The 27,764-nt window shown below is 53.2% G+C and overlaps 6 protein-coding genes across 6 annotated transcripts; 3 read left to right on the forward strand and 3 right to left on the reverse strand.

The window, feature by feature from the left end:
* Positions 1-2,786: 2,786 nt before the first annotated feature.
* Positions 2,787-3,062, reverse strand: BESB_055950 (uncharacterized protein; the record flags this gene model as incomplete). The annotated part of the gene is made up of 1 exon (XM_029364030.1): positions 2,787-3,062. One exon carries the CDS (start codon positions 3,060-3,062, stop codon positions 2,787-2,789), a length of 276 nt encoding a protein of 91 aa, XP_029219953.1.
* Positions 3,063-4,004: 942 nt separating this feature from the next.
* On the forward strand, positions 4,005-5,003 carry BESB_055960 (uncharacterized protein; the record flags this gene model as incomplete). Its single annotated transcript, XM_029364031.1, has 1 exon — positions 4,005-5,003. One exon carries the CDS (start codon positions 4,005-4,007, stop codon positions 5,001-5,003), a length of 999 nt encoding a protein of 332 aa, XP_029219954.1.
* Positions 5,004-5,835: 832 nt separating this feature from the next.
* Positions 5,836-9,007, reverse strand: BESB_055970 (SNF2 family N-terminal domain-containing protein; the record flags this gene model as incomplete). The annotated part of the gene is made up of 15 exons (XM_029364032.1): positions 5,836-5,997; positions 6,053-6,074; positions 6,126-6,632; positions 6,811-6,886; positions 6,941-7,000; positions 7,109-7,262; positions 7,319-7,341; positions 7,401-7,534; positions 7,590-7,725; positions 7,779-8,069; positions 8,128-8,267; positions 8,321-8,393; positions 8,446-8,515; positions 8,568-8,619; positions 8,676-9,007. 15 exons carry the CDS (start codon positions 9,005-9,007, stop codon positions 5,836-5,838), a joined length of 2,232 nt encoding a protein of 743 aa, XP_029219955.1.
* Positions 9,008-9,646: 639 nt separating this feature from the next.
* BESB_055980 (uncharacterized protein) lies at positions 9,647-12,390 on the reverse strand (the record flags this gene model as incomplete). The annotated part of the gene is made up of 2 exons (XM_029364033.1): positions 9,647-10,734; positions 11,097-12,390. 2 exons carry the CDS (start codon positions 12,388-12,390, stop codon positions 9,647-9,649), a joined length of 2,382 nt encoding a protein of 793 aa, XP_029219956.1.
* A 1,220-nt stretch (positions 12,391-13,610) lies between these two features.
* On the forward strand, positions 13,611-17,902 carry BESB_055990 (aspartate-semialdehyde dehydrogenase; the record flags this gene model as incomplete). The annotated part of the gene is made up of 8 exons (XM_029364034.1): positions 13,611-13,716; positions 14,179-14,278; positions 14,835-14,945; positions 15,351-15,661; positions 16,061-16,263; positions 16,504-16,638; positions 17,152-17,314; positions 17,727-17,902. 8 exons carry the CDS (start codon positions 13,611-13,613, stop codon positions 17,900-17,902), a joined length of 1,305 nt encoding a protein of 434 aa, XP_029219957.1.
* A 3,173-nt stretch (positions 17,903-21,075) lies between these two features.
* Positions 21,076-27,763, forward strand: BESB_056000 (isovaleryl-CoA dehydrogenase; the record flags this gene model as incomplete). Its single annotated transcript, XM_029364035.1, has 16 exons — positions 21,076-21,180; positions 21,461-21,521; positions 22,096-22,208; positions 22,675-22,722; positions 23,070-23,114; positions 23,474-23,522; positions 24,061-24,189; positions 24,323-24,403; positions 24,801-24,869; positions 25,162-25,240; positions 25,593-25,674; positions 25,805-25,854; positions 26,197-26,251; positions 26,760-26,842; positions 27,115-27,179; positions 27,681-27,763. 16 exons carry the CDS (start codon positions 21,076-21,078, stop codon positions 27,761-27,763), a joined length of 1,197 nt encoding a protein of 398 aa, XP_029219958.1.
* Between the last annotated feature and the right edge of the window lies 1 nt (position 27,764).

Genomic DNA, 27,764 nt, shown 5'->3' on the forward strand with positions numbered 1-27,764 from the left:
TACGATCTGTCGCGCCTCGGCTCCAAGCTTCCTGTGCAGAGAGCGACGCATACCGAGAGAAAGAATGAGCACGCCACAGGTCAGATCAACTCACGCAAGACTCTACAGCAGCTGTAGTTCACACTTTTTGCGTGGCAACTTGTCAGAGGCATACACACACATGGTAGCGGCCGTGCCGGCCGAAGCACGGGCTCAAAAATCGGGCGCCCGCTCTCGATGAAAACTGCTGCAAAGGTCGCTTCGATGCGTCTGCCTCTGAAAGATATGGCCTGAGACAGGTGGAAAAGCAATGCACCTTTTCTCAGGGGGAGAAAGCCGGTTCACATCGCCGCAGAAAATCAGATAGAGGGCACAAACAGGGAAATCGCGTGTCTTTGGGCTGCCCGGGGCAACCTTGTCGCAAGTCACTCCGATGTGCAAATTAGAAGCACCCCAAGCGTGGTGCACCCCGAATTCTATCTGCGAGAGCATAGAAGAGGCAGATTTCCGCCGTATAACTGGCGGGAACCCTGCAGGCGGCATCTGCCGGCATCGATCAGACGAGACACACCCCACTGTTTTTCAACCTTGAGCACTGAAGCGGGGAGCTTCTGGTGGCAGAAGTGTCACACAGTTGCCCAAGTTCTCGCCGCTGGACTGGATCCGACGTAGGAATTCCTTGCTGCATATTTTGTGGACGTTACAGTGCAACGAAGGGAGAAAAAGGCAGAGGGCAAGTGCGGCCCTGGCAGAAGCAGATATCCCCCAAATCCCTGAAATACCGCGGCACAGTACCCACGGACTTACATTCCTGTCAGGCGGCAGCAGTGGGTAAACACCCGTTTACCCGATGTGACTGAGACGTGTGAAGTATCGTACTTTTGAGAAAGTCAAGAGAGCGGAACCGCCAGGTGGGTCAGAGCTACCCTTTTGTGCAGCTCCTACAATGGAGAGGAGAACGCGAAGGCGCCGAAAAGTCGTCTCCTCTATCTCGGCTGCTGCGAGGTGGAGCAGCCCGTTTGGTACGTAGACGAGCCCGACAACCCCTGCCACACCTGGCTGCCGGCTGGACTCAAACGCACGTTTGCAGCAGGGCGAACCCACGAATGCGAAGCGAAACTCAAGAAATTCACTGCCCGAGGGGAGTCTTTTCCGGAACAGGCCTGCGCAGCTCTCTCAGCCATGTCAGAACGACTGCGCTGCGCTCATCGCGCAGCGCTTGAGACACGCGGCTCGGCCCTGCCGTGCCGTCGTTTCGCGATTGCCAAATAACGGGTTTACGGCTGCTATCGAGGCATAGCCAGGGGACCTGTTCAACCAAAAACATGTATAGACTCTGGAAACACGCGTGTGCTACTGGGGTTTGGCCTACTGTTGTGCGTGGCAGCTCCCTTCCTTGCTCGCCTCCACCACCGGGCAACGCCGTATGCGTGCCGGCAGCAGTCACGTGAACGAAGTTTTGTCGACCCTGGCGGACCCTGAGCCACAGTTGTGGTCAAATCGAAGAAACTATGCTCCGGGAGGCAACGCATGGTCGACTAATTCTAGCCAAGGTACTGCATCTAGCCTGCGATCTCCCTACAAAAGGGTGGCTCCCGCGCGAAGAGCACCTTCGAAGCCCGTCTTCACGGGCAACAGCTTCTGTGAAACACTGGCGGGTGACCGTTGGCACCGATGAAGCTACCCTGCGTTACTTCCGATCGGATGCGCGCGTGTTTGTGCCCTGCATAGTGGCCTGGAGGTACTAACTGTTGAAGGATGAAGTTTGCATGGCAGAGGGTGCCCGCGGGAGCAGCATACCGAAAAGCGACTGAGGGCATCTCTCGCGTTGTCCATAATCGAATGAGGTAACCTACTCTCGAATGATTTATGTGCCAGGTCTTCCACCAAGCGCCAGAAGCTTCTCTATAGAGAAGAGTTCAGGACAGGGGAAAGTGGCTGCAGACTCAAAGCAGCTTTAAGACCGAGTGAGAATAGAGGGAGGTAAATGGAGCGCGCAAAGAGGGAAATGGAAGAAGACAGTATCTAGTGCTGCTTCGCCCCCCCCCCCCCCTTTTCACGGAAGACAAGGAGTTTTCTTCAAGGAGTGGCGCGTCAGTGAAGTAACGAAAGCCGCTTCAGCTGGTTTGTGGAATTGGCGCAATGGCCAATGTGCTGTCCCCGTGTGCAGATCCCGTACTCAAGGAAGTTCAGGGAAGTAGTGCGACGAATACTATTAGAGAGATCACAGGAATTAAAAGGAAGCAAGCATATCCGAACACGTCCAGTCATGTTTATTAGACTCACACAAACGCAACCTACAACTGAAGTATTCCTCAAGCAGAGCTGTTTCGAAAGATTCCTGTTCAAGCATTCGCTTTGGAAATGAAAGGTGGTTCGAAGTCACAAACAAGCTCTCAGAGGAAATAACGGCTGTGTACCGGCTAGCGGATACCCCCATCTGTATTCATCCCACGAGCATGTGGGCATTGACAGGAAGATAAAGCGCATCGGCCTTCTGGAATACAACGAAGTGGACTCTGCTACTTCTGGCTGTTAAGGGTACCTCATCAGGGAGGAACGGTACTTTCACCGTAAATGTCTAGATAGCAACAGTGGCTTCACCTCGTCACGTCTTTGCCCGCAGAGCTCAGCCGTGGATAAGAGGCCCAAAGGAGAGCCTCTCAAACACAGTCGAAGATACGTTGAACCCTCTAGACACGGGCGCAGGAGCCCGCAGCAATCCGCGACTGCGGACAGACAAGCTGTAAGAGAAACGGCTAGCGTGAGCCGTGTGGCGACGAGCCTGCTACATTAAAATGAGTCAGTCATGAGCCTCTACGGTACTGTGGAGGAGCCGTACCTCCAGTAGGAGGTTTGTCCTTAAAGCACTCGGCTACTTTTTTCTCCGCAGCCTGTTTGTGTGCCTTGTGTGTTTTGCTCTTTCTTAACTTGCCCAAGTGCTCCTCTCGCCTCTTTCTCTCGGCCTCAGCGTTCTTTGCCTGCGAGGTAGCGGCTCCCGCTTTCCCAGCTTCGAAGGCGGCCGCGACTTTGGTGACCTTGGCTCCCTGCTTGCGTTGCTTCTTCGAGTGTGCACACCCCATGGTGAGCTGGCGCATGCTCCATATGAGACTCCTTCGGTAGGTCTTCATAGAACTGTGTTTTTCATGGCGAGAAACAACGTGCTCGCTGGAAGAGCACGAAAAAGGCTCTAACTATAAATCCCTGCTTAATAGCCACTCCTCCACGCTCGGTGACCGGTCCGACCCTCCGTGCATGTGGATGCTCAGTTGGCCAAGACGACACAGACGTACACCCACCGCAGTGGAATAAGCTCTCTCTCGCACGACAAGGAGGCTGCAACACTCAGTGCGGGCTCTGGACTTCACGTGCGGAATCGGCATGTGAATCGATAGCCGGCACTGGGCAACGAATGAAGCTGTGCCACTTTGCCACTGACCCGTCGCACGTGGGCAGCGGGGCGCTCAGTGCGGCGACGGATGTACGTGCCTCACACGGCTCGGCGGCAGTCACGTTCAACAGTGCGAGTAAGAAAAGCCTGTCCGACCGGTCTCGCAACATACTAGTTTTGTGGCAACACAAAGGCTTTCCCGATGTCTGTTTAAGGTACGCGAGGAAAGGGATGCATGCATGCGTCGTTTCAGCGAGCGCGAGGCGGCTCCCTTGTGCGTTGACTGGTGTAGCGCACGAGACTGGGCCGTGTGCTGGCTAACTGACGATACGCGAGGGTTAACAGAGGGGGCGGGACCACAACCTCACGCGCAGCAATCAGTTACGTTTGCTTTCCGAAGAAGTGTTTAGTATTGAGAGAATTGAGTCGTTTTGCTTCTGCTTTATATCATCGGAGCCCTCGAGGGGCCGTGGTGGATGTAGTAAAATTGCCGCGAGCGGAGTGTTGATTTGAGAGGCTTGCCCCCCCGCTGAGCGTGCCGTCGAGGCGGGTCAGTTTACGAGACGGCGCGAGGCGCTTGAGAATTGTCCTTCAATCCGAGGAAGAACATCTGACGCTGAACCGCCTTTTTCTCATGAGGAGAGTTCCGGTGGTGTCGGGTGAAGGGGAGGAAGTGGAGGAGGACTCTGGATCGAGTCAATCGGTGCCAGTGACTTTCCGAACGGCAGATAGAAGTGACCAACATGGGCGTGAAGCCGGTGATAGTGCGACAACAAAGCAAAAGGAAATGACAGACGAGTTACCAACTGCCTTGCCCCAAATGGCAGACGGCGTGCCGGGGCTGGTCTCGGACGTTTATGCCAGCGATGAAGGACATATCCTAGAGTCAAGCGAGGAGCCGAAATCCGAGGAATTTTCTTCCAAAGATGAACTCGCAGGGAAACAGCCACCGCAAGAGGCTCTTGAGATCAGGAAACCAAAAGAAGAGAGAGGAGAAGGAAAGCGAGAAGAGCAAGAGAGGGAGTTTTGCCTGCGTGGACGCGCACAGCCCGAGCAAGCAGAACGCCTATCCGGAGGGAGTGCATCTGGAAGTGCCTACGCAGAACCACGGCAGAGAAGCGCAGATTCCAGTTCGGCGGACATCAAGCAAGTCGTCCTCGAGTATGAGCCGGTACCAGATCGGCAGACTCAAAAGAGCGGGTACGCCCTGGTGGACTCTGTAAACAGCTTTCTCGACAGCTGGTTGGTCCCCGAGGAAGGTGCCAAGGTGGTCCCCCCCCCCGCCCCCATCGTAGCTCCAGTCGTCGTTACGAAAGTGGACTCCGCCCCTCAGCCTCACTGCAGAGGTGAAGAGGCAGAGAGCGTATGGTCGCAGCTGAGGTCGTTGCAGGCATGCACCCATATCGATCTGTATGAAACACGGCCCGAGTGCCCGAAGTGTCACCAACCCCTCCCCGGTGACAAAAGGCCGCAACCCCAAACCTGGACGAGATGGATTTTCAAGCAGTGCGAAGAGCCTGTGGACCTTCAGGCAGAATTCCTTGTGTATCCAAATCCTCTTGTGTACATCGGTCGCCCCCGACCGGACATCGATCAACCTTGGTTCGGTACTACCTCCTACGTACCTGCGTAGTGGTTCACCCCTCGTTTATTCGTTCGTGCGAGGGAATATTGAGCCCCCTTCGTGAGCTCCTACGCTTGCGATGTACGAGAGTTTGCATATCTAGTGCAAGATGATAATGGCGGGTGCAGGGGCTTTCGTACCCTGTTGAACATACTAGAAAAGCTGAACTGCATGGCGTTACAGAGCGAAGTGGTAAGATGGGCCTGTCTCCGCGTGCCGTTTCTCGTGTATCCAGTGCCAGTTGAACAACGGCTTCGTAAAAAGAGTCAGATTTGAAACTGGTTCGGACCGGGTTGTATTACCACTAAGAATGCCGTGCCTCTGGGGGAGCGCAACATGGTAACTTCAGCAGGCAGCTCTCTGCATGGAACATTTCGCACGCGCTACCTAGCACGTCTGCTTTCATGTCTCATTTTCATCTGCTGAGGACTCCTCCTTGGCGTTGGCTTCAGTCAGCTCTGAATTTGTCCTCGCTACCTCGCGTGGCACGGAGTATTCCAGCCCTGTGGTATCTTCCTTAAGACTTTCTTGTTACGGGAGATAGGAAGGGGGTTGGAGAAAGCCTAGATCTTACGAGCAGCTCCAGACGTGACAATTCTTCGCAGGGAGGGACACAGAAGCCGTCTACCCATGCGGGGGGTGGGCTATCGCTGGGATATCGAAACGAAGGTGCAGCTGGCTTTTCGTTTGAGTCCTTAACTGTACATTAACACAGCTTTGTGCGTCTTCTTCCTTTGTGGGTATTCTGAACTTACATGAGAGCAGCTCTCTCACGTCCCCCAGCAAGTAGCACTTCAAGTCGGATGCTTGCATATCTACGAATTCCTGAGAAGTCTGTATCTCATGGCTTGCATTTACGGCGTAGAACGCGCAGCGCCACCTCAGACAGAGTTGTCTTATAGCGTTGCCGTTGAAGGATTCTTTCCTCGATCGTTCGGGCGCCGATAAGCCTGTATATGTACACCGGATTTTTCTGGCCTGGGCGCCATACCCTCGAGAGCGCCTAGCACAGCAATCGTTTGAAAGTGCGATCGCATGACGAGTACTTGGCATCACACCTGCTTGTCGTTGGCGGGGTTCCTTCGCGAAGCCATCAACACGATTGCCTAACGTAGTTCGAATCGCACGTACCAATCAGGATCTACCAAAATGAGCCTGTTCGCTCCTGTCAGGTTCAGACCCACTCCTCCAGCCTTGGACGACAACAGAAACGCGAAATACTCTTTGCTCTCGTTGAAAGATTGTACAATGCCGGTGCGCTCCTTCACGAGTGTGGATCCATCAAGCCGCAGGAACGTGTAACCTTTGGCTAGCATGGCAATTTCAATACTGTCCAGAGTAGAAGTGAAATTGCTAACAATAACAACCTGTGAAGAAGGACTAATGGAATGCCTAGTCTCGCAATCAGGCCACACGCAACTGCTCAAACCTTGTCGTCCGATGAGGCTCGGATGGATGCCAGCAGACCCTCCAAAAACCGCATCTTCGAATGTGTCCGGAATTCCCTGCAACTGATTGCTGAAGGGACTGCGTCGCTTTCGACGTGCATTGATGTACAGTGGGTTACTAAGTATAGCCCTCATAACGTCGTCGAGTTGTCTTCTTCCTTTCACACTCAGCTGAGCTGCCTGAGCGGGGCTTTCTTCTTCCTCCACGCGTGCTCCATCGTACCGGATCGCAGAAGGACAGTTCACAATCTTGCTGACAAACCGACTGTTGGAGGCGGGCATGAAGATGGCGCTCCTGAGCTTACCGAAGAGCGGACAACACTGCTAAAATAAAACAACTGTTGCGTCTGTGGCCTGTCAACGCGAGCTTGCAGACCGCCTCATAGATGAGTTTTTGCCGGTCCACGAGGTTCACGAAGATGGCAATCGTTTTCTTAGGCGGCACTGTTTGGAGCTTGGGTTGGGCTTATCCGCATGCCTCATGCCGGAGGTGCTCACCAAATGGAATCAGGACTTCATCGGTCCGACGTAGCATGAACCGAGACTGCACAGCTGATACTCCGCTGTGTTTCTCGCATCACTTTATCAGCTTCACCAGTATTGCTGTGAGCTCTTCGGCCCGCTTTTGTCCTAAAGCATCTGGCAATGCTCTACCGAGTGACACACCACCGTTGACCCGTATTTTACCCAGTTGCTTCTCAGCCATGGTGGCTGTCGGCAAGCGCGCCTTCAAAATAGGCTCCTTGAAGACCTTTGCGAAGATTCGATGATCTGGCATAGCTCCCGGTCGTACAAAAGAACAGCAAGCATGCAGCTCATCCTTGGAAACAGCCATTTAAGCCTTAGCAGAATATGTTAGATTGACTGAAATAATACCACGTCGTTTTGAAGTGGGGTCCCTGCATTGTGAGAAGCAGGTTTTCCGGATGTGCCCCCAGTGGTGTTCTGTGATGCTCACCAGAAAGGATTATTCTGTGTTTACAAGGCAGCTGCAGCAGGTTGCGTGCTGTCTGGGTTCTTGATGACTTCAGGCGGTGGCCTTCGTCGCATATAAGCATGTCAATAGAGGAGGTAATACTACCAGAGAGCTTCCTACCGGAAAACTGCGGGGTAAATCGACACTAGTTCATCTCTGTGTTTTTCTCACCTCAGTTGATCGTACGAGATGATGACGAGCTTGCATGTATTTGCGGCAGCAAACTGCTGCAGAGTTGTTTTCGTTTCCTTCCCATCGCCGGATGCTACCAAAAAGGTTATTCTGTTGCCGAGCCACTTCTTGATCTCTGTCGTGTGTCTTTCTTGGCAGGTGTCTCGAGAGGGGAAAGGGCATACCCACCATGAGTCCAGTTGCCAACAAGACTGGCTGGACATACGACACAGCACTTGGATGCAAGTGGCCGTCGCCATGCGGGCTGAGACACTGCCACCCACAGCAGAGACAGAGCCTGGATTGTCTTTCCTAGTCCCATTGTATCCGCGAGAATGCAGCCTTCTCCCTTGAGCAGCTGGCTATACATCCAACATACGCCTTCCTTTTGGTGAGGTCTAAGATGCGTATTCAGGAAAGCATCAATCCATATCGGTTGGTGCGCGCCTGTCGGTTCTTCCCAAACAGCAATCTGGAGCGCTGCGGGACGCAAGGAAGTGCTACGCAGTGCGAATTTGCGGTCAACCTCTTTCCTCACCGCCGGGCGGCACAGTTACTTCCTTGGTAGACGTCTCTCTCCAGTGATACAAGTGGTGAGACTGTGCAGGAGTACGGAATCGCCTCGTCGCTTTGGCTTGCGGTTCATTAATCTGGATCCGGCTCGATTCGCAGTTGTTACTGGAACCCATCAGGCACACGCTTAGTGGGCTCACAGTTGATGCATGACCTACATGAAGGAACGTCCAGAGGAATAATCTTCCTTTAGAATACGCTCGCAGAGCTCAAGCTCGAAGTTTCCGAGGACTGCAGCTTTTGTACCGCTGACAAGACTGAGCATCTCGCTGCTGATGCTCACCAAGAGTTGATCCGGGGCCTTTATCGTCCGACCAACCACGCTTTACGCTTAACTTAGCCACATCTGTTCCCTGCAGTTGGTCTACAATTTTGCCGGGGGCTTTCTTGCCGGATAGGGCTTACGGCATCATTAATTAACACTAGGCTTCCTGCCTTTACTAGAAGAATCCCGTCACTGCCGATAGATAGGAATGTTAGCTGCCCCTGCCGATACATGTTGTGGCCGCTGACTTGTATCTTTTCCGTTTCTTCAAAGAGCGTTTTGTGTACAACACCTTGTATCCGAGAAATTCGCTGGACGTGATTGGGCCTGTGGCCTCAGTGCGGCCCGCAGCAGTTGTTGGCGGTATCCTGGGTGCACCTTCCCTCATCTCTGCCGTATTTTCGTGTAAGACACAGCATGCCATGAGCCGCGAACGCAGCCAATGCGTACCGCTCCCTTCTATTTTAACTCGTTCGATAGATGACGGAGTGGATTTTGAGTCGGCGGCAGCGCCGACTGAACTAGGTTGGTCGTCCTCTGGACAGACAGCTTTGCGAAATGGCGGTATGAATACCCGCATTTTCTCGTATGCACCTACGAACACCTATCGCACGTATGATACTACCAGACTGTTTGCTTATATATATGGTTAGCTCTCCGGATAAGCGCTCGGAAGTTATTTCTATTCAGTGTCTGTACACTTCATCGGCGAGCTGCGCTCTGGTTTCTGAGGTTCCTGCATAAAATGAGGCGTGCTACCTATGGATTTTTTTTTTTATAGGTGAACTGAGGGCCGCACGTCAGTAACTTTGGATGCACCGGCCGTGGCTGGCCGACTCGCTCACGTTGATGCGCGTCTCGTACGGGCGCCGTTCAAAAATCGGACTGGGCTCATTAACTACATGTCTAAAACGACAAGGCATTGGGCATCGTCAACCCGTCCGTTACCCCGTCCGCTTGTCTGTCCGTAGGTCGGCCCGGAGGTACGATGAATCCTAGACCAGTCGACCGAGAAAAAGTGTGGTTGCAAGAGAACGTGTTGTGGTATCAGGGTGCTCAACCTGCGGTGCTGACTGAGCACTGAAGGTTTCTTAGAACAGACTTTACTGCATGACCAATTGCGGTTCACTGTGCACACACCTTTGTGACACGCAGCATATAGAGCTTGACATGGCGGTCTAGACGTAAGGAGTGGGAATCCGGTCCGTAAAAAGACCGGCTACTTCTTCGACAGCTCGCCGCCATACGAACCAATGTCTCTGAAAGCGGCTTCAACACTAGAAGCCCAGTCCACTCCCATGCGTCGCGCTATGCTGCATATGTCAGCAGGCGGCTCAGCCTTAAATTCCATCGGAGCGCCGTTACCAGGGTGGTCAAATCGCAGAAGGTACGCATGCAAGAATGGCCTGACACATGGTTTTTCAGTGGATGACTGAAAAAACGCAGAGTCTGCGTCTGGATTCAAAGAGTGTGCGCCCTTTCCCCGCGTACGTGTGGCCAGCTTCGCCGGACGCGGGGCATCGGCAGCAGGCCTATCAGGGAATGGAAACCAGTGTGTTCTTGCTCTGTTGCCGTACACAGGATCTCCCATAAGGGGGTGCCCGATATACTCTAGGTGTGCACGGATTTGGTGGGTCCTGCCCGTCAGAGCCAGCGCTGCAAACAAACCGCAGTCGCCATTGCCTCCTAGCGGAGCAAAGACAGTGAAGCCAGGTTTCGCTCTCGCCACAAAAGCACGCTTGTCATGTGATAAGCTACTAGCTGGCATGAGAATGCTCGGGCTCCGTTCGATGGCCACAGCCTCCATCTTCCCTCTCATTGTCGGGTGCCTTCTGATGGGTGCGTCAACCTCGTGGAGCCAGTGCATTTCCGGGGTGCAGAGCCCGATGTATCCTTTGACGACTTTCCTTTGTGCCCACTGGTACTTCAGGTTCTCTGCCGCGGCGAATGTCTTCGCAGCCACAAGGACACCGCTGGTTCCGATGTCAAGCCTGTGCACTACTGCACTGGGCCTAGATATTGCTACCGGAAGGCCAAGACGTGCCCCTAGCACCTGCGTGCTCACGGACTCACGCAGCCCATCGGCTGCTGTGGTGGAGTCTTGCTCATAAGCAGCAGACATGTTTTCCGTAGTAGACGTTGCCGTGCGCCGCACCAATGTCCTTCCAGATGCCTCTCTTGCCAGGCTGCTGAAAGCAGCCTGCTTTGCCAGGGGAAGGAATGTCTCTGGAAAACCGCGGTCAGAGCACAGAAACTTGTAAAAAAGGCGCTGCACAACAGAGCCGAGGCGGTTGTGCTTGTCAATATCTGACAGAAAGATCCCACAAAGAGGCACAAGCATTCGTGAGCCACCAGCCGAACGGCATGGGCTGGCGCGTCGAACAGTTTTCTTCTCACACCTGCATCAACTGCACTCAGTTGAGAAAGGAACTACTAGGATGCGGCACAAGCTACGACAGAGACAGCAGAGGTTCCCTGTGGGTCGCTAAGGCCAAGGTGTCTTGCATTTTTACGACTGGGCGTGAAGTCAGTATAAGTAAGTTGCCAGTGCTGAAAGTGCAACACGAGCCCTCAAGGAGCCTTTGCATAGCCGATTCTTCCCAGTCCCCTGACCAGAATTCCTGACGCCTCTACATCGGCTTTAACATGCGCTTCATGTGCTGACGTACTTCTGACAGTCAGGGTGGGTGGATGCGTCAGAAGGCCTGCTGGTTTGTTTATCACCACGATATCGTCATCTTCAAAAATGATGCTGAGCTCGGTGGGGTCTGGCATCAACGCCAGTGAACTTTGGTCTACGCGCGCCTTGCGTCTTCCGAGGAACTCATCTCGTAGTTCCGTGCTTAGACTCCGGACTCCAACAGCTGCCCTCAAGCGCGCCTCAGCCCCAGCCGCGCTACCACCTGGATGGGCCGCAGGAGGTGACTGTACCATACGGCTCGTTGCTGTTGAGACTCTCTCCACCGGCTCAGTGCTAGGGAGTCTGGCGTCTGGGGCCACTCCCCCTTCTTTGAGATCCACTGCTTCTTCATGTGAGGCCTCCTCTAGAAGCATGTCGACGTCAATGTCCTTGCCTGGAGTTCCACGTTTCTGAGTTTCCTCATGCTCTTTAATAGAGGCCAAGGAATACCAGACCTTATCGCCGTTCCGCAGTCTGCGACCCGGAGCTGTACACGTGGTTCCATTCACGCGTACTCGCCTTCCGCGGATGAAGTGCAACGCCGTGAGGGTCCGTGAAATGTTTAGATGTTTGCTCAGTGAACGGTCTAGGCGTTCAGAGAATGAGGTTGAAGAAGAAGTGCTGCCAGGTACACAGTAGTGACCGAAGGCAGGCGAGCCTTCTGCTTCACCCAGGGCCAAGTCACCGGCGAGCCGCGGTCGTGCTCGGGGACGCGTGGTGAGACACAAATCTGCTTTGTATTGATCAATTGATGCCTCCGCCTGACTCGCATCACTATGAGCATAGCGAGCTTCTCGTTCTTGAAGGCTTCTCCGTGCACTGCGCACCAGCAGGGACGGATCGTGGGGCAAATGACGCCATGACGCGTTTGAAGCAGATCGCAGGCTGTAAATTTCAGGCCCGGTCGCACTCAGTAGGCGTCTGTATCTTGGAGTCGTTTGTTCACCGTTTTCTGTTGGACTAAATGAGACCGGTAGGGTCAGGCCGCGAATGACACGCAGCCCAGCAGGACGAACGGCTGAAACAAAGCTCAAAAACGGAGCTGCCTGAGTCAGTCCGGGAACCCCATAGTTTGCAGGCACACCAGGAGGCGACGGCGAATGGTGTGAGAAAAGAGGGCCGCTGCTCCAGGGTGCGGGTAACTCTGTACTTTGCGACCAAAATAAAAAATCCCGCGAGCGCGCTGCTGGGAACAGAGCTGCTTCGCTGCACACCGTGAGTAGCGCTACCAACAGGGTGATTACCAAGAATGACATGCGGATCTCTGCCAGCGTGGAACACATAGCCAACAAAAGATCGAGGACGTAGAGGAGAAAGGCGTAGCCGCAGATGAAGACGACTGCTCATTCGGAGCCAGAAACGCTGTAGGCATGCAAAAGACAGCGGGCTGGTCAGCGGTGAGAAGTGGACGCTGTGCTCTACAGTGTGAAGACGTGGGACAGCACTCCGTTTTCCGCTTTTCCACACTCCGCCCTAGGCTCCATACTTAGGTTCGCCTATCTCGGGAGTAGAGCGGTTGCCTTCGTTCGTGAAGCTACTACGGCAAACACGACAGAGTGCCGCCCTCCAGCGTTTCAGCGGCTGCCGACTGCTTCATGGGTTTTCATAAAAAGGGCTCCTTTCAGGCCTGGCAAGACCACGCACGTAAACTAGGAAAGTCTCACCTCTGCAACAAATGGCGCTTCTCAGTTTGTTTCTTTGTCTCCTGCCAATATAAATGGCGAGCGGGATGCTGCGACTTGCGTTGCATCTAGAATCGCTTACCACAGCTATCGCATGCGTCCGTGTGCAAGGAGTCACGCGTGACGGCTATCAGGGCCGGGGCTGTGTTGGGGGGGGGATATCTGTGAAATTTGTTATTCCTGCGCCAGTACTTGACTGTCTGTTGTATTGTGGCCGTTGTGCGGCCTTCTTCGTGGAATGAGCGTTCGTGGCTCTGGGGATAGCTCTTGAAAGCAGCGGTCTGGCAAGCTCTTCGAGCTGCCGTCTCCCGAAGCTCTATCCTCGCACAGACGACCAACTACGTGTACTGTATGTAGAATCTCCTTCCCAGGGTCCACTCTCTCCCTGAGAAGAAACTTTGAGAAACAGGAGGTTCCTCGCTTACTTCAAAGAAGTTACTCGCAACTGCTCCTGGGTCGATTCTAGGCGAGAACTGCTAGCCGAACGGCGCCTACAGGCAACAAAAGGCGAGCCGGATTTTCTTTCCTTGTCGAGATTGCAGTTTCTTCCGTGCCCTGAGGGCTCTGCTTCGAGGAGATGTTCTGTGCAGCTCTGTGACCCCGCTGAAACCAAAGTTTTTCTAGCGACCCCTCTGCTGTCGGCGTAGCGAGCCGTGTGTCAAGGCGCCGGCAGCACGCCTGTCGTAGTTGTCTTTTGCCATCTAGTCCCTTCTGAGCGTACCACAGTGGAGAGGTGCTCTGTGCTTCCGCCGGCTTTTCGGAAGTAAAGACAAAGTTGCGAACAACGCAGTAACCCCAACGCAAACCCTTCGCGTTCAACGATGAGCTCCGCGGGGCGGGTGAATCAGCAGGACGGCTCGGCCACCCTCGCGGGTGCTGGCGCCGCTGTCGGCGAAGATGGACGAGTGAAGGTTGGCATCATTGGTGGTACGCAGCCACAGGGACGCGGTGTGCGTGGCTTTAGAAGTCTTGTTCGCGTCCACCGTTGCGAGCGGTATCTGGCTGCAAGGGCTAGATGACGGTGTCGTGGTTCAGCGCATGCAGAGCGACCAGCCTGATGGGCTCTTACCAACCTATTTGCACCTCGAAAGACACGCAGCGCACACATTTTTAGCAGCGCTAGACTGAACCTGCAGTTCGCAGCGATGGCGAGAGTCCTTGCGCGGGCCCCCGCGCCGGCCTACGCTTTCGCAGCTGCATCTAGGGGGCAAGGCGGCCACCCTGCCTGCATCTCCGTCAGTGCAGTGCGTGGAAGGAGACCTTCTGCCTGTCGGGGCTCTGTGGCAGTTCGTCAGTCCTTTCACATGGGTGTGAATGCACTGTCACCGAGGCGAAGCCTTGCAGGGACGCTCAACGGGAGTTCCGTGTTTCCATTTCACATGCGTACAGCTACGGGGGCAGTCGGCCAACGCTTTGTTTCGCTGCTGCATGGGCACCCGTATTTCCGTGTCGCGGCGCTTGGGGCGAGCGACCGCTCCGCTGGAAAACCGTGAGTCAACTGTCCGGTCGACGAGGGGCGCCTTTTTCTCTGCAATCGCCCCCCCTCCACGCTGCAAACGAAAGATGACCTGCTTTTTTGGGGTCGTCTGAAGCCTGGAAAGATGGACACTCAGGTCAGCCGCCTAGAGATTCGAGGCTCGAAATGCGTTTGGCGGTTCAGGATGGCCTCTTGGAACGAATCAGCGTGATAGTCTTTGGACGTTGCTACGCGAGGGCTGGCGCCCTGAGGGTGGACTACGCCGGCGCGTTCCTCAGGGCGGCCACGCATTTTCTGGCGCACACAGCTGGTCCCGGTCGCTCCACTGCGTCAGTGGCGGCATCCTGTTGGGCTCTGCAGTCCCGCTGCATCGCCAGGCGCGGCTCGTTTCGACGCGCATCCGCCGCTGAAGTGCCTCTCAGGCGCGCTCCCTTCCACGCGAGACAACGCCGCCTTGGCTTCGTTCGCGGAATGCATGGCGTGCGCCTCTACAGTAGAGCTGCCTCAGTGGAGAGAGGGAAACGGCAGCAGCACAGCTCGCCGCAGAGGTTCGTTTGTGGTTTCCCAGGTACGGCAGCGTGGTGACTTGGCGCTTGGACGATGACGCCCCGCTAACGGAAGACATTCGCGGCATGACAGTTCTCAACTGCACGCCCGCCCCCTTCAAGGAAAGAGGCTGGTAGGCCGGCAAACGAAGGCCGCAGCGAGAAGAAAACGGCGTCTGCGGCCGTGCCCCGTCTCATACATATCCGCCGCCCGTGGCTGAGGGCTCATTTCGAGTTCATTTACCATGGCGCGACGCCCGTCCTTTCCAGTTGGCGGCGAGGATGCTGATTTGCTGGAGGTGTGGGGAACGAGACTCACGAGTTCCTACTCTGAGCATGTGTAGAGTCTTTTGCGACACGAAGGTCCCACAGAGGCTTCCCAGAGACTGCAGCTTGCGGCGGTCTCTGAGTGCGAAAAAAACGGCAAGAACGAAGGACGTGATGCAAAGCCTTGGGGCCTAGAAATCTGCTTGTGTTGAGTCACCTGATCCCGTCGCGTGAGCTAGCGCCGGGGTCCTTTCGGCTTCGCTTGCGTGCAGCGTGATCATTTTTTCCGCCCTGGATGCTGCGGCGGCAGACACGCTGGAAGATGTGTTTGCGGCAGAAGGCTTCATCGTGTTCAGCAACGCAAAGTCCCACAGGATGGACTCCGATGTGCCCATCCTGCTTCCTTACGTGAACGCCCCTCTTTTGGAGGTTGTGCGCGGCCAGAAGCACTATGCGAAAACCGGCGGTGCGATCGTCACCAATGCCAACTGCGCCAGCACCGGGCTCTCTGTTGCCTTGAAGCCGCTACTTGACAAATGGGGCATCAAGCGTCTCGCGATCGCGACCCTTCAGGCAATTTCAGGTAGGCAGCCGAAGCGAAGCGAAGCTCACACTGTATCCTTCTTGATGCGGCTGTGCCCCCTGCGTGATAGTTTTGCCTGGGTGGGCGCTAAGCAGGACCTCTTCCAACTAATGCTTCTAAGTAGTCTAGCTCTGCTATCACGAAACACGTGCCCAGATTGGTTAAAACTCCCGCGCCTCTGCAGCGCAGAAGGTGTCTAGCGGCAGCAGTCAAAACAGAAAACCTGCTGGGCGCACTATAAGTCACCAGGAATGAGAGGCGACTCATAGTAAAGATCTAAGTAGGAAACGATGCAACGGGCCGGGTCTTTGCACATCGTTCCGACCTTTGTCGGCGTGCTGTATCGTCGTCAGCGACTCTAGAAAACAAAGTGCCTCCCTTCTGTTGCGCTTTCAACAGGAGCTGGCTACCCGGGCTTGAGCGCAATGGACATGATCGATAACGTCATTCCGTTCATCTCCGGAGAAGAAGAGAAGCTTGAGCGCGAGCCGCAGAAGATCCTCGGCACCCTTTCAGAGGGTTCTCGAGAGATTCTCTCCTCCCCCTTTGAGAGCGTGGCGATGTGCCACCGAGTGCCTGTGATCGACGGGCACACCGTGACGGTGAGTGCGCACCAGGACCCCATATTGAAGCTCAAACGAAACTGACAGTCTTGTGAGACCAGATTACATCTTCTATTGCGTTTACGTGGCTCCAACAACCCGGGGTATGCGCGGCTCGGTGGCCCTCCCGTCGTCTCGAGTGTGAAGCTCAGCAGCGGCGAGTGTGGGCAGCTTCAATTTGCATGGCGTGCGCCGTGCTAGGCAGTCGAGGCGTCCAGCGGGCTTGTGTGTTGTGTTCAGGTTATAGTCGATTTCCCCGCCAACGCGTTCCCCGAATCATCCGATGCGTCGGATATCTCCGCACAAATCACGGATGCCTTTCGCGCTTTTCAACCGCCTGCGGACGTCGCCGGATTGCCCTCCTGTCCCGCTGAGGTCGGTTATGCCATAACGATCGCCGGTGGAAGTTTCTTTGCTTCGCCAGGAGACGTTGTCCGACCCAGATCGAGACAGGCTAGCGTGTATGTGTAACGAGCAAACACGTCGATATGGACAGTCTCGTAGTAACTGAAGCGCTCTTTTTGCGGCATGCAAAGAGAACCCTGTACTATAGGTGGTCTGAAAGGGCCTTCGTCGCGGCTCAGGCGGCGGGGATTCGCCTGGGCAAGAAGGGCTAGACCTGTGAGTCTCCAACTGGGGGAGAAGTGGCTGTTTAGAGTTTTCTAGGCCATGAAGCGACCATATCTGTGAGTGTTTTCTCCTATGCTTTTCAGTGGATCAGACAGGCATATGGCAAGAAAGCTCGAACAGCGCAGACATCTGTCCCTGCGCAGCATCTCTTGGCTTCCTGGTGAGGCCGCCGCCCGGCACTCGCCCAGGCTGTCATCACGCCCGAGCGTTAATTCGATTTTGGTTTATCGTGTTCTGGTGTTGGCTCTGCTTTCCCAGGTCATTTGTGTCTGCGAGCATCCTAGCCGACCGCAGCCGCGCGTCGACAGACCTCGCGGGGGAGGAATGACCGTCTCCGTCGGTCCGGTCAAGGCTAAATATGTCGCACATGCGTCTGCGTGGACAGCGAAATTCACGACGCTCGTCCACAACACTCTGCTAGGTAAGCTCGTGTGAATCTTGCGGAGGTGCAGAAGGTGGTGACTCTGTCCGTAGGGTTCCTTTAGCAGCCGCGGTATCGGCCAAAAAACAAACATATCTGGAATCAGATGATGACAGTGCCAGTAGGGAGGTTTCCCATCCAATACTCTCCCCGTGGAGAGAAGACGCCGGCCTCTGTGTCGTCCGACTGCTGCTCTTCTGCTGTGGTTTAAATGGAGCCTTTCTGCCGAAGTCCGAGGCTCAGAGCGAGATCCGTGGCCCCCGCGCTGTTGGTGGCCAGGGCTCGGCTTTGTCGCTGTCTCTGTCAGAAGATATCACTTGTTCCGCGGTTGAGGCACCTGCTTCGGCATTTTGCTACCGATCAGGTCACACGTAAACAGCAGTTTACATGTCGTTTCTATCGGTATTCGTAGGTGCGGCGGGCTGCTCGATCCTGAACGCGGAACTGGCCCTGCAGCGAGGTCTCGTGCTGGACGGAAAGGGCCAAGCTCTTCGCCCACCTTCCTCGGGTGCAACGCAGTCTCGGGGCTCGGTGAATGGAGTCGGCTCTCCGCGAGGCAAGCGGCAAAAGTGTGACAACGGTCTCTAGTCCTTTGGTATTTCAGAGGCCGCGGCTCGAGATGCTAGGCTGCCGCCTACTCGTGGGAGTTCCCTGGGAAAGCGAGTTCCGCGAGCGAGCAAAAGAAATGAGATCGTTGACTGACGACGCTATTCGCCTTCCCCCGCACGGTTTGGCGGTAACTGTGGGGAGCGGAAGTTTGTTCCTGCTTGTTTCACGGCTCTCACTGCGCACTGTGATGAAGCGGAAGGTGTTTCGCAGGATGACGCAGTACGCCGAGGCTGCTAAGTAGGAAACTCTTCGGGTGTGTTGTCTCATTCTTCAGTCCCCTCCTAATGGGGCGAAGGGGGGATGTTAGAGTATTTCTAGCAGAGTGATGCAACCTGAAGCACGGCGGTGCGCTGCAGGAAATAGAGGGGTGCAGTCACCGTCGTTGATCAAGGTAAATGGAACGAGCGTTGCCCTTGCATTGAGCAGAATATATATCTACCGCCCTGGGATGCGCAGTGCAATAGACACAAAGGTGGTGGAGAATCGAGAAGGAGAGGCATCTGTCTCTGTTTGGTGAATGCAATAGTTGGTGACTCAGTTTCGGATAGTAGTGGCGCGGCTAAGCTGCTTAACATGCCTCGTTCACACACTCCAAGAGGCAGGCAAGCGGATATAGGATTCTCTTGATTTCCTGCCCAACTACAGGGCTCGATGTAAAACATTCAGTGGCTCGCCCAGACCACCTAGCAGGACTAGGCGGCTCCTGGCTATCAACCCTCAGGCGAGGTAGCGAGAACGCTGATTCGAAGGCCAGCGTCGTTGGCATAGGCACCATCGCCCGAGCTTGTCAGCCGCTTGCGTGGGAAGCGGATTCGGGCTGGTGCAGACGCACAGACCCCCAGAGTGGTTCAGTTGTAGGAGGATTAGCGAAAAGTGGCTTTCGTAAAGCCCTCGACACTCCACTAACGACGTTCTCCACAGGTATTGGGGTCGACTACCGATGAAAGAAATAAGGAGACAGCTTTGTAACTGCGGAGGGTAGTGAGAAGCGCAGCGAACATTGTTTGTCCTTGCCTAAGTACGCGAGGTTTGGGCCTCCTCATCTAGCACGCGTATGATATGCGTACCCTGAGAAGTGCAACTTTAAGGTTTTGCGACAAGCGCTCAGCTCGAATAAAAGGTGAACGCATTTTGAGCGACACCTCTCGCTGCGGATCTACCAGCCTCCTCACATAATGTAACGGATGCTCTCACTGGGAGAGGGGCAACCAACTGGTGCTGGGCAGTCCATACCGTAAAGTACTGTAGACGATCTTCGCTTATGCGCGTCATATGCAGTGACCACCGAAAATCAGGGTCGTTGCTGATAGCTCTCCCCACGCTGCAATGGCTTTGGACACGACAGTAACCCTGACGGGGATATCATCTTGTCTCACTAGCATCGCGCAAATTTGGACGCGCGGTCAGCGCCCAATATTTCAAGCAGCATCATACTTTCCTAAAAAAGACAGTTGAATCCCGGTCACATGATGCATCTAGAAAATTTGTTTCTGTATCCCTACCGGAAATTTGAGTGTACTTATGGTGGTCCAAAAAGAAATAATCTCCGCCGGGTCCGCTGCAAAATTCAGACGTGTACAGATACGGATGCCCGGTACTGCTCTAATGCCCACGACGAGCTAGCGAGCCTTTTCGTTTTTGGCTTTGGGGGTCGGTGTGTCATTCTGCATGCGACGGCTGGCCGTTTTATGAAGATTGCACGAACCATTTCGGTTTAGCGTTGAGTTGAATATCTGTCGCCCCTTGTGGAAGAATGGTCAACTACGGTCTGTGTGCGTACACGCTCATGAAGCACACAAGTCTGATCCGAGAATAAAAGGTCGTGAGGGCTGCCGTCTTTTCTGGCTTCGGGCTCCCGAGCTAGAACGTGTCGATTGTCGTAAAAGGCATACGGGATCTCCGAAAAATTTGGCGGAGACTGTCCAGCAAGGGGCAGTGTTACGACAGAAACAGTAATATGAGATGAACTGCCTCTGTTGTCAGAAGCAAAGTCGTGTTTTAGCCCGACTGGTATATATCCATGGGTCAAGTCTGCCAAGGTACGTCTGGATTTCTGTCTTTGTGGCAACACCTTTGTGGCACGTGACATACCGCGGAACTTTCTTTAGGCTTGTTCTGGTGGAAGTCGTACCCCCCAAGACATTGCGGATTCTGGTGACTGTGCTTGCTGTAGTAGTGATGGCGTGCTTCGGGAGCCGGACAATTTTAAGCCACGCCAGCGGACTCAAGAAAAGTCAAAATGTCTTCTGCAGGATGAGTCTGTGCAGAGCAAGGGAAACAAAACGGTTTTTCTCCTCCGCTCCGCAGTGTGCAACTAACAGCCTCTCAGCCCCGGATCGCGATCGTGCGACAGGTAGAGGCCCAACGTTGCGTCGTAGTTGGTGTCGCGGCTTCTCAAGTAAAATCTTTGGACCGGCATTTCAGCAAGCAAACTGTCTGTTGAGCGAAGATGAGCGCCAGGTACAGTTGATAACAGAAGTCCGGCTTGCGCAAGTAGCTGTGAAAGAGTATATACATGTATACGCGTGCAAATGATGCGCTAGGCTATCTGGTGGATTCATAATTCTAGTACTATTCAGATACTGGTGGCTGTTGTCAATAACAAGGTCCAAGAAACACACTGTGCATCCTGATTTGCTGCTGCACACCACGTGCCAACACATCTGACAGCGCGCGGTGCGCTGCCATCATTTGGCTGTTCTGTCGAGGGTAGGCTCCCGATCTTACACTGTCGCCCTCAGAGGTGTGCCGTTGCATCGCGATTCGTGTCCCGAAAAGTGTCGCGACGTGAGCGCTCAAAAGCTCGCGCTCTGATCAGTCCATCATGCCTGATTGTGGAAGGGATCTATATCAAGGAGACGCAGTGGGGGCGTGAGGCTGTCTTGATGCTCTACGCGACTTGGCCATTCACTTTCAGACCTGTTGTAGGATACAGTTGCTTTCTTCACGTATTTCTTCAGTTTGTAGTGACCGCGTTAGCGCCCAAGGCATGGCCCCTATATTCGGCAGCGCCACTGTCCCTTCAGTCCGCCGCCAGCAGGTGGCATTGCCGCGTACGAATATAAATTCGACATGTCTTCAGCACTTGTCTTGCTTTACAGCTGCAACCAATGGTGGTGCAGGTGCATTCTTTACTCGCCGGTGTGTTGACAATGTTGTGTGTGATACTTCAGCTTCAACAGTATGTACGCGAATTTTCGCGAAAGGAGATTGCTCCCAACGCAGCTCGCTGGGACAAGGATAATTCTTTCCCAAAAGTATGATCGAGCGGCGAAGATCATTGGTTTAGGTTGTTGTTGCTGGACGTTATTCCACGTTTGTGCCGCTACTTGAACAACGGGGGCTATCAGCTACGAGTAAACGCAGGGTTTGACGTGAAAAGTCATGAGACGCAACGGGCGCCTCAGAATCTGAATTGACAGTGACAGAATGTATACGTGTATACATTCTGTATACGTGTATACGAGCGATTCGTGTGAGAGAAAGAAGATTTCTTTGTCCGTATGTCGCGGTATCTCCCGGTGTTACTTGTGTCAGCACCTTCTGCCGCTGATGGGCAGTTGCGGGCTTCTTGGGCCAACAGCACCAACGGAGCACGGTACGAGAATACAGTACTTTTAGCTTACTGTGTTGTTTTTAAAAAATGAGTTACAGTGGCTAATTACAGGTTCATCTTCGCCCGCATAGCCGGCCTCGCTGCGTATCGTTGGGATGTCTGCAAGTTGGAGGTCTGCCGAGCCGCGTTGAGTTGCCGAAGCTTTGTGCGCCACGTTCCCTTTTTGTGAAAGTTCTATTTTTCCAGGCAGCCGTTTCATCTCGTTAGCTGCGATATCCTATGTAAACCCTCAGAAATGGCCAGCTGTAGGGCACACTTACCTGGGCTGCTAGTTAGAGAGCCAGTAGTGGCAGAACCAATTAAACCCGTATGTTGGAAAACCAGATGCAAAGGCTTATAGCGATCTCAACGCTTCAGAGCGATAGTACTGAAAAGCGTGATCGTTCGCGTTTTTCAGGATACTCCACCTGCACGCGCTAATCTGCGAATGTATCTATACATGCACTACCTGCTTCCTTGGAAGAAGGGTTGACGTTAAACCTTCGGCATTCTCTGTGTGAATTACAGTGCAGGCGTGTGGGCTGTGCTGTCGCTCTACCTTGTATGCCGCCTTCAGGTGGTCTCGGGCTTGATTTTCTCTCTCATGTCATTATTATGGAGGAGATTTCTCGCGCGTCAGCTGGGATCGGGCTTTCGTACGGGGCACACTCGAATCTCTGCATAAACCAGGTATTTATTTCAATACACTCAGTGCAACATCTGGAACGTCATTGTTGACATTTTTGAGGTCTCAGTTTGAGTTCCTGATGGCAGGGGTCCGAACTGTATACTGACCATATATACTAAGGAAACTGCACAAATCATATTCTCACTCATCCTACGTGAGAGAGGCGCAGATCAGTACAATGGTGATGCCAAAGGCCGCACCCCTCAACCGCCAGCCGGCACCTGGGTTTCCTAAGTGTGCTGAATTTCTTTGTGTCCTCACCATTGTAGCAAACGAAGCACTATTCATACGCTTTGTTGACAGTGCTTTCAACCCCCAACGTGCCGCAAGGCGCAGAGGTCCCACGCTTGCCGGCCAACGCACTGTAATCATGGAGTCGTGGTCAAGCCGTGATGTAAGGCACCGATTGCAAGTTGCAGAAAAGCCACAAACTCATTACAGGACTTGTGTGTGTTGCGATTTCAACAGATTTCCAGATGGGGTACGACGGATCAGCATCAAAGGTTTCTTCCTCCGGTGAGGCGACTCTACGAGACCGGCGCGTCACTGTTGTGCATACGGGATCAGATATAATAAATATATGTAAATATCTATGCATGTGTGTTTACAGCAGTTAGAGCGCAGAAGGTTATTGCCGTGGCAAAGGTTGTCCTCTGTTATATAGAAAAGCTGTTGTCCACCACTGCAGACCCCTTGCAGACAACCGTGAATAAAATGCCAGATAGTGTATAGGGTCTAACATTCGTACGCGACCCAACATGTTTTTCCAACTTTCTTGCCACCAGCGTCTCACGGCTGCGCCTCAGGACTGAGGATTGGATAGAGTTTCCTCGTGATTTCCGGATATTTGTGTGTTTGTGCAGCTGCTTCGTGGCCATGCTGTGGGTGCTCTGGCGATGTCTGAGCCCGTAAGACTTTGAGGCATTGACGCTCTTCGTTTTCACCATAAAACCCTAAACCCAAGGCAGAACCTCGCTACGCTTTGTTTACCGCTTGTTCAGGAAAGCAAGGTGTGCGATGTATATGTGCATTTACTTATATGTATATATATATATATATATATGTATATATCACACTACCTGCTCGTTGTGCACGCCGATTGTTTTCTCTTGTGGACGTTTTTGTATTACTTGAAAATGCGTGCACCTGTACCCCTGCAGTGCCGCAGGAGCTCGCAGAGAAGCATATAAGCACACCGACACAAGTGTACGCCACTAAGTCAATCGTTTTTCTTATCGCGATCTGCTGCGCGTGTCTGTGGAATCAGGAAGCCGGAAGCGATGTCCTGGGAATGCGAAGCCAATCTCGTCCTAACGGTACCGTCCAACTGGGAAGCGTGTTTCCTTCAACAAAACCGAGAACAACCTGATACATGATCCTCTCTCATACATGATAACTGATCCATCATTTTTCTAGTTGGCAGCTGAAACTCTAACTTGGGCTCACCAGTGGGCCTACGGCGGCCAAGGATAAGTGCTACACGCTTGAGCGCTGTTCTCGTGTTGCGCGTAGGCGGATTATGATGTCGTGTGTCGCCTCCGCTAGCATGTCTCTTAACAGTGGAAATCTTAGTCTGTTTAAATCTTCTTCTTGCATGGGTCTTCAGTCTGTGCGTGTTCACAGGGAGACGTGATAATTAAGTTTGTGCATAGTCCCGCATGCATATCAACAGCAGGCATGTCTGTAGCTAGAGCGTGTCTTATGACGACTACGCGGCATGTGTTTATCCCAACGCCAGACGACGCGAGCAGTCACATGGGTATAGATTCTTCTGTGGCCTCGAGTCGAGCATCTGTGCTGATATTACACGGGGCGTGCCAAAACTAATATGTTCCTGCTGATGGTGCTTTTCAGAGGATGGATCCTATACGGTAAGAGGATCGAAAAGCTGGATTACAAACGGCACTTGTGCCGACGTAATCATCGTGTACGCCAAGGATACGACATTACGGGAAGGCCAGGGCGGCACAAGCACAGGCAGTGGTGAGCGAGCAATATTTCCGGTCTCATAGGTTGGTATCTACTCATGATAGAGCATATGCTGTCTTTAAGGAGGTCTTCCTGTTACCCGGGGAACGGAGTGCTTCTGATTTTCTGTGTCACAATGGTTTGACAGGTCCAGCGAGAAAAGTTACCGCTTTCATTCTTGAAAAGGGAATGAGCGGGCTCACGAGAGGGAAAAAGCTCGACAAGCTCGGTAGGGCACACACCACAGCCACACACTAGGAGCTCGCAGGTCGGTGGCGCCCTCGTGGGTGCTGTGACTGAGTCCAGATTCGGCATTTCCCTTCGCTGTATATATATTTGTGCAAGCAGGTCTGGATATCACCCTTGTGCGAGAGTGGATCTCAAACGAGGAACAGCCTATACAACGGACTACTGACAGTCTCGCTTATGCAAATATGTGTTGTCCGGTGTGCCCATAATGGCATATGCAAACATGTATGCTTTCTCGGCGGCAGGGTGTGCGCAGTCTCAGAATGATTCCTGCATTTATGTGTGGTCGTATGCATGCATTCATCTTTTTTCTTTTTTTAGAGACGGAGATTCTTGCTGCTGCGCCTACTTTGATTACATAACGCTCGTTTTCTCAGGTATGCGCTGCAGTGAAACATGCGAGCTCTATTTTGATGACGTCCGCGTTCCTCCGGAGAACATCCTCGGTAAGATCTTTCCTCTTGTTGGTACACAGAGGCGATGGACGTCGCAATCGTCTTCCGCCAGATCTGATCTGCAGAGTAATAAAGGGAACTTTGTTCTGTGTTACGTTCCTGTGCGTCGAAAAGTAGCATCTGGATGTACTTCAGAAGCACCCGGTGACGGAAAACGAGCCTCAAACGACATTGTTTTCGCTTTAACGAGTATATCTGCAGCTGTTTCGCAAACCTCACTGATAGCGGGTGTCCCTATACATGCATGTGTGCTCGCGGTATTAACGTGGTCGTCTCGTGTCAGGATCGCCGGGTGATGGAGCGAAAGTTCTGATGTCGGGACTTGATTCAGAGCGTCTAGTCCTCGCTGCAGGGCCCCTCGGGTAAGGTCATGGCACATGCACAGATGTGCGTATTCTCGTCTCCTTTCAGTGCGGTACACCAGGAACATGCAAATAGCTTGTCTTTACCTTTTTTCTTCATCGATTTCTTCATGTATTTACTCGTTCAACTGCATACGCGTGTGCATATGAATAGGCTGGCGTACAATATACGGATAGTAGTCTCTGGGGAGGCGGGGGCCTTTGCCGATGTGTCTGCAAATCTAGGTCACTGTGGACTGACCGGGAATTTCTGACGCCTATTGTGCCTCTGTGGTTTTGGTCGCGACAAAATCAGCAAACGATACTTGTCACTCGTTCTGCTGTCTTTTGCGTTTTGTTGCTCCGCATTCAGAATAATGGCGGCGTGCGTGGATGCAATTTTGCCGTACATCAACAGCCGCCGGCAATTCAATCAGCCTGTGGCGGATTTTCAGGTAAACTGCATCCGACGTGCCACGTATCGTCTGCGTGCTCTCTGACCTCAGCAGATGTCTTCCTTTTCGAAAGCTGGTGCTTGTTTACGTCTGCAGTTCAGTGTCCCCTCGTCATTCTGTGGTGTTGCAGCTGATGCAAGGAAAACTGGCGGATGTCTACTGCACATTCATCTCGCATCGGTGAGCACGCAGGCCAGGCATTTGCCCTATCCATCAGCACCCTTGCCTTGCATTTCCACACCTTTTGAAATGCTAGAGGCAGATGAACTCACCACATACAGAAGGCTGTGCATGCTTGGCGGTCCGTGTACTTCTATGCGGACAACATAATGTATTTCATATGTATGAGGTTGCGCTTCTATCTGTGGTGACTCGTGCATGTTCTGCACATTCAGGTATCGCTCCGCGTTGCGTTAGGATATCCTTGGTGGTGGCTCTGCTGAAATGTGTGCACTGTGGAGCCGTTCCGGATTCCTTCTCCGATATCTTCGGAAACTTTTCTTTTCGATTTTTCTTTAACAGGGCGTTCCTATACAGCGTCGCGCGCGCTTATTCAAAAGGAGATGCCGGTCGAACTGTATGCGAAGTAGTATCATATGCATGGCAAGATATACGTGCTCGTTAACACATCGGTAACTATTCAGGGTTGAATGCGTGCATGTGCGGCTTCTAGAACTTGATTCTTTACGAAATAGTTCCATGACCGTTCGCTTCCGTACTTGTTGTTATAAATAGATGCCTGCGGATCAACACTATCGGTTTCTGTCGTCGTTGTTCAGTCGTCTATAACCGTCGCTTCGCGCTTGTACACGGGTCTGCCAACAGATACTAACAAGGGCATCTCTAGGCTTCTTTTGGGACACACTCACAACAGCACGCGTGACTGAAGACCCGACAATATATCGTCCTTGGCTTCTTGTAGTAGATGGCCTTCTGTGGACTAAAACGTTTATTCGCTTGCTGCATATGCATGCGTATTCTATGCTTGCGAAGTCTCCCTTCCAGGGTTGCGCCTGGTGCTAGTCTCCCTCTCATTTGGTATATCTCTTCGTTTCTTTGGTGCTATCTTGCCTTGGTCTGACCAGGATTGCGCCGCTGTCATCTTGTCCTGCGCGGAGAAGGCTACCTTGATGGCCCTTGACGCTATTCAGATGCTCGGCGGTAACGGGTGAGACTGGAAAGGGTGCGCTGAGAAAGCCGACGTCCACCGACAGTCGTCTAGCAACGAAGGGCGAGAAACACGCAGTGTCTTCATCCATCGCTCATTTCCGTGTTAATCATGTAGCGTAGGGATCCACCATGTCAGCTACGCCAGCTTGACACACCGTATTTAATTCTGGATTTCATGTCAATAAATTGCGCGTCCGTACAGAAATACACTTAGGCGCACACCGCTGTGTCGAGTAGAACAGGTGTTAAACGTCTGTCTCTTTCCTGCAGATATACAAATGAATATCCCGTGGCCCGTCTTCTCCGTGACAGCAAACTCTACGAAATTGGAGCAGGTGAGACTGACACACGCGGTAGCAAATCTCAACATCGCTGCGAGGAGTCCTTCCTTTTCACCGCACATCAAGTCTCTACCGCAGAGGACCATTTTTGAGAAGCCTCCGTAATTCTGATGGTGCTCTGACGTTCGGCAGTTCTTAAGCGCATACAGACACCTATGGAGAGGGGGCCCCTCGGCGGACTCGCTTGCGACTATTGTGTCTGTGCATTCTTCCCCTAGTTCCCGACCCCCTCGGCTGGGACTACCAGTGAAGCACGCGCTGTTTTTTGCATCAGTTTCGCTCTTAAAACATATATCCGCTTGCGCCATCAGCGTAACGCAGCCCGCCCACATAATGCTTGTAAGGAAGCGAATATGCGTATTTAGATCGGAAATTGTAGCAGCATTCATATATTTTATGTATTCAAGGACACTCCGCATGCATCTAGCGGGACTCGCACCACGGTACACACGTGTGTGACTAAACCCCTTCCTTTCAAAACTGTCGTGCTTGCAGGCACCTCTGAAATTCGGCGTCTGCTCATCGCGCGAGAACTGAACTCTCGATTCCGGTCCGGGATTCTCGACTGGGACTTTTGAA

This window comes from Besnoitia besnoiti, chromosome IV (genome assembly GCF_002563875.1).
Source record: "Besnoitia besnoiti strain Bb-Ger1 chromosome IV, whole genome shotgun sequence".
Taxonomy (NCBI): domain Eukaryota; phylum Apicomplexa; class Conoidasida; order Eucoccidiorida; family Sarcocystidae; genus Besnoitia; species Besnoitia besnoiti.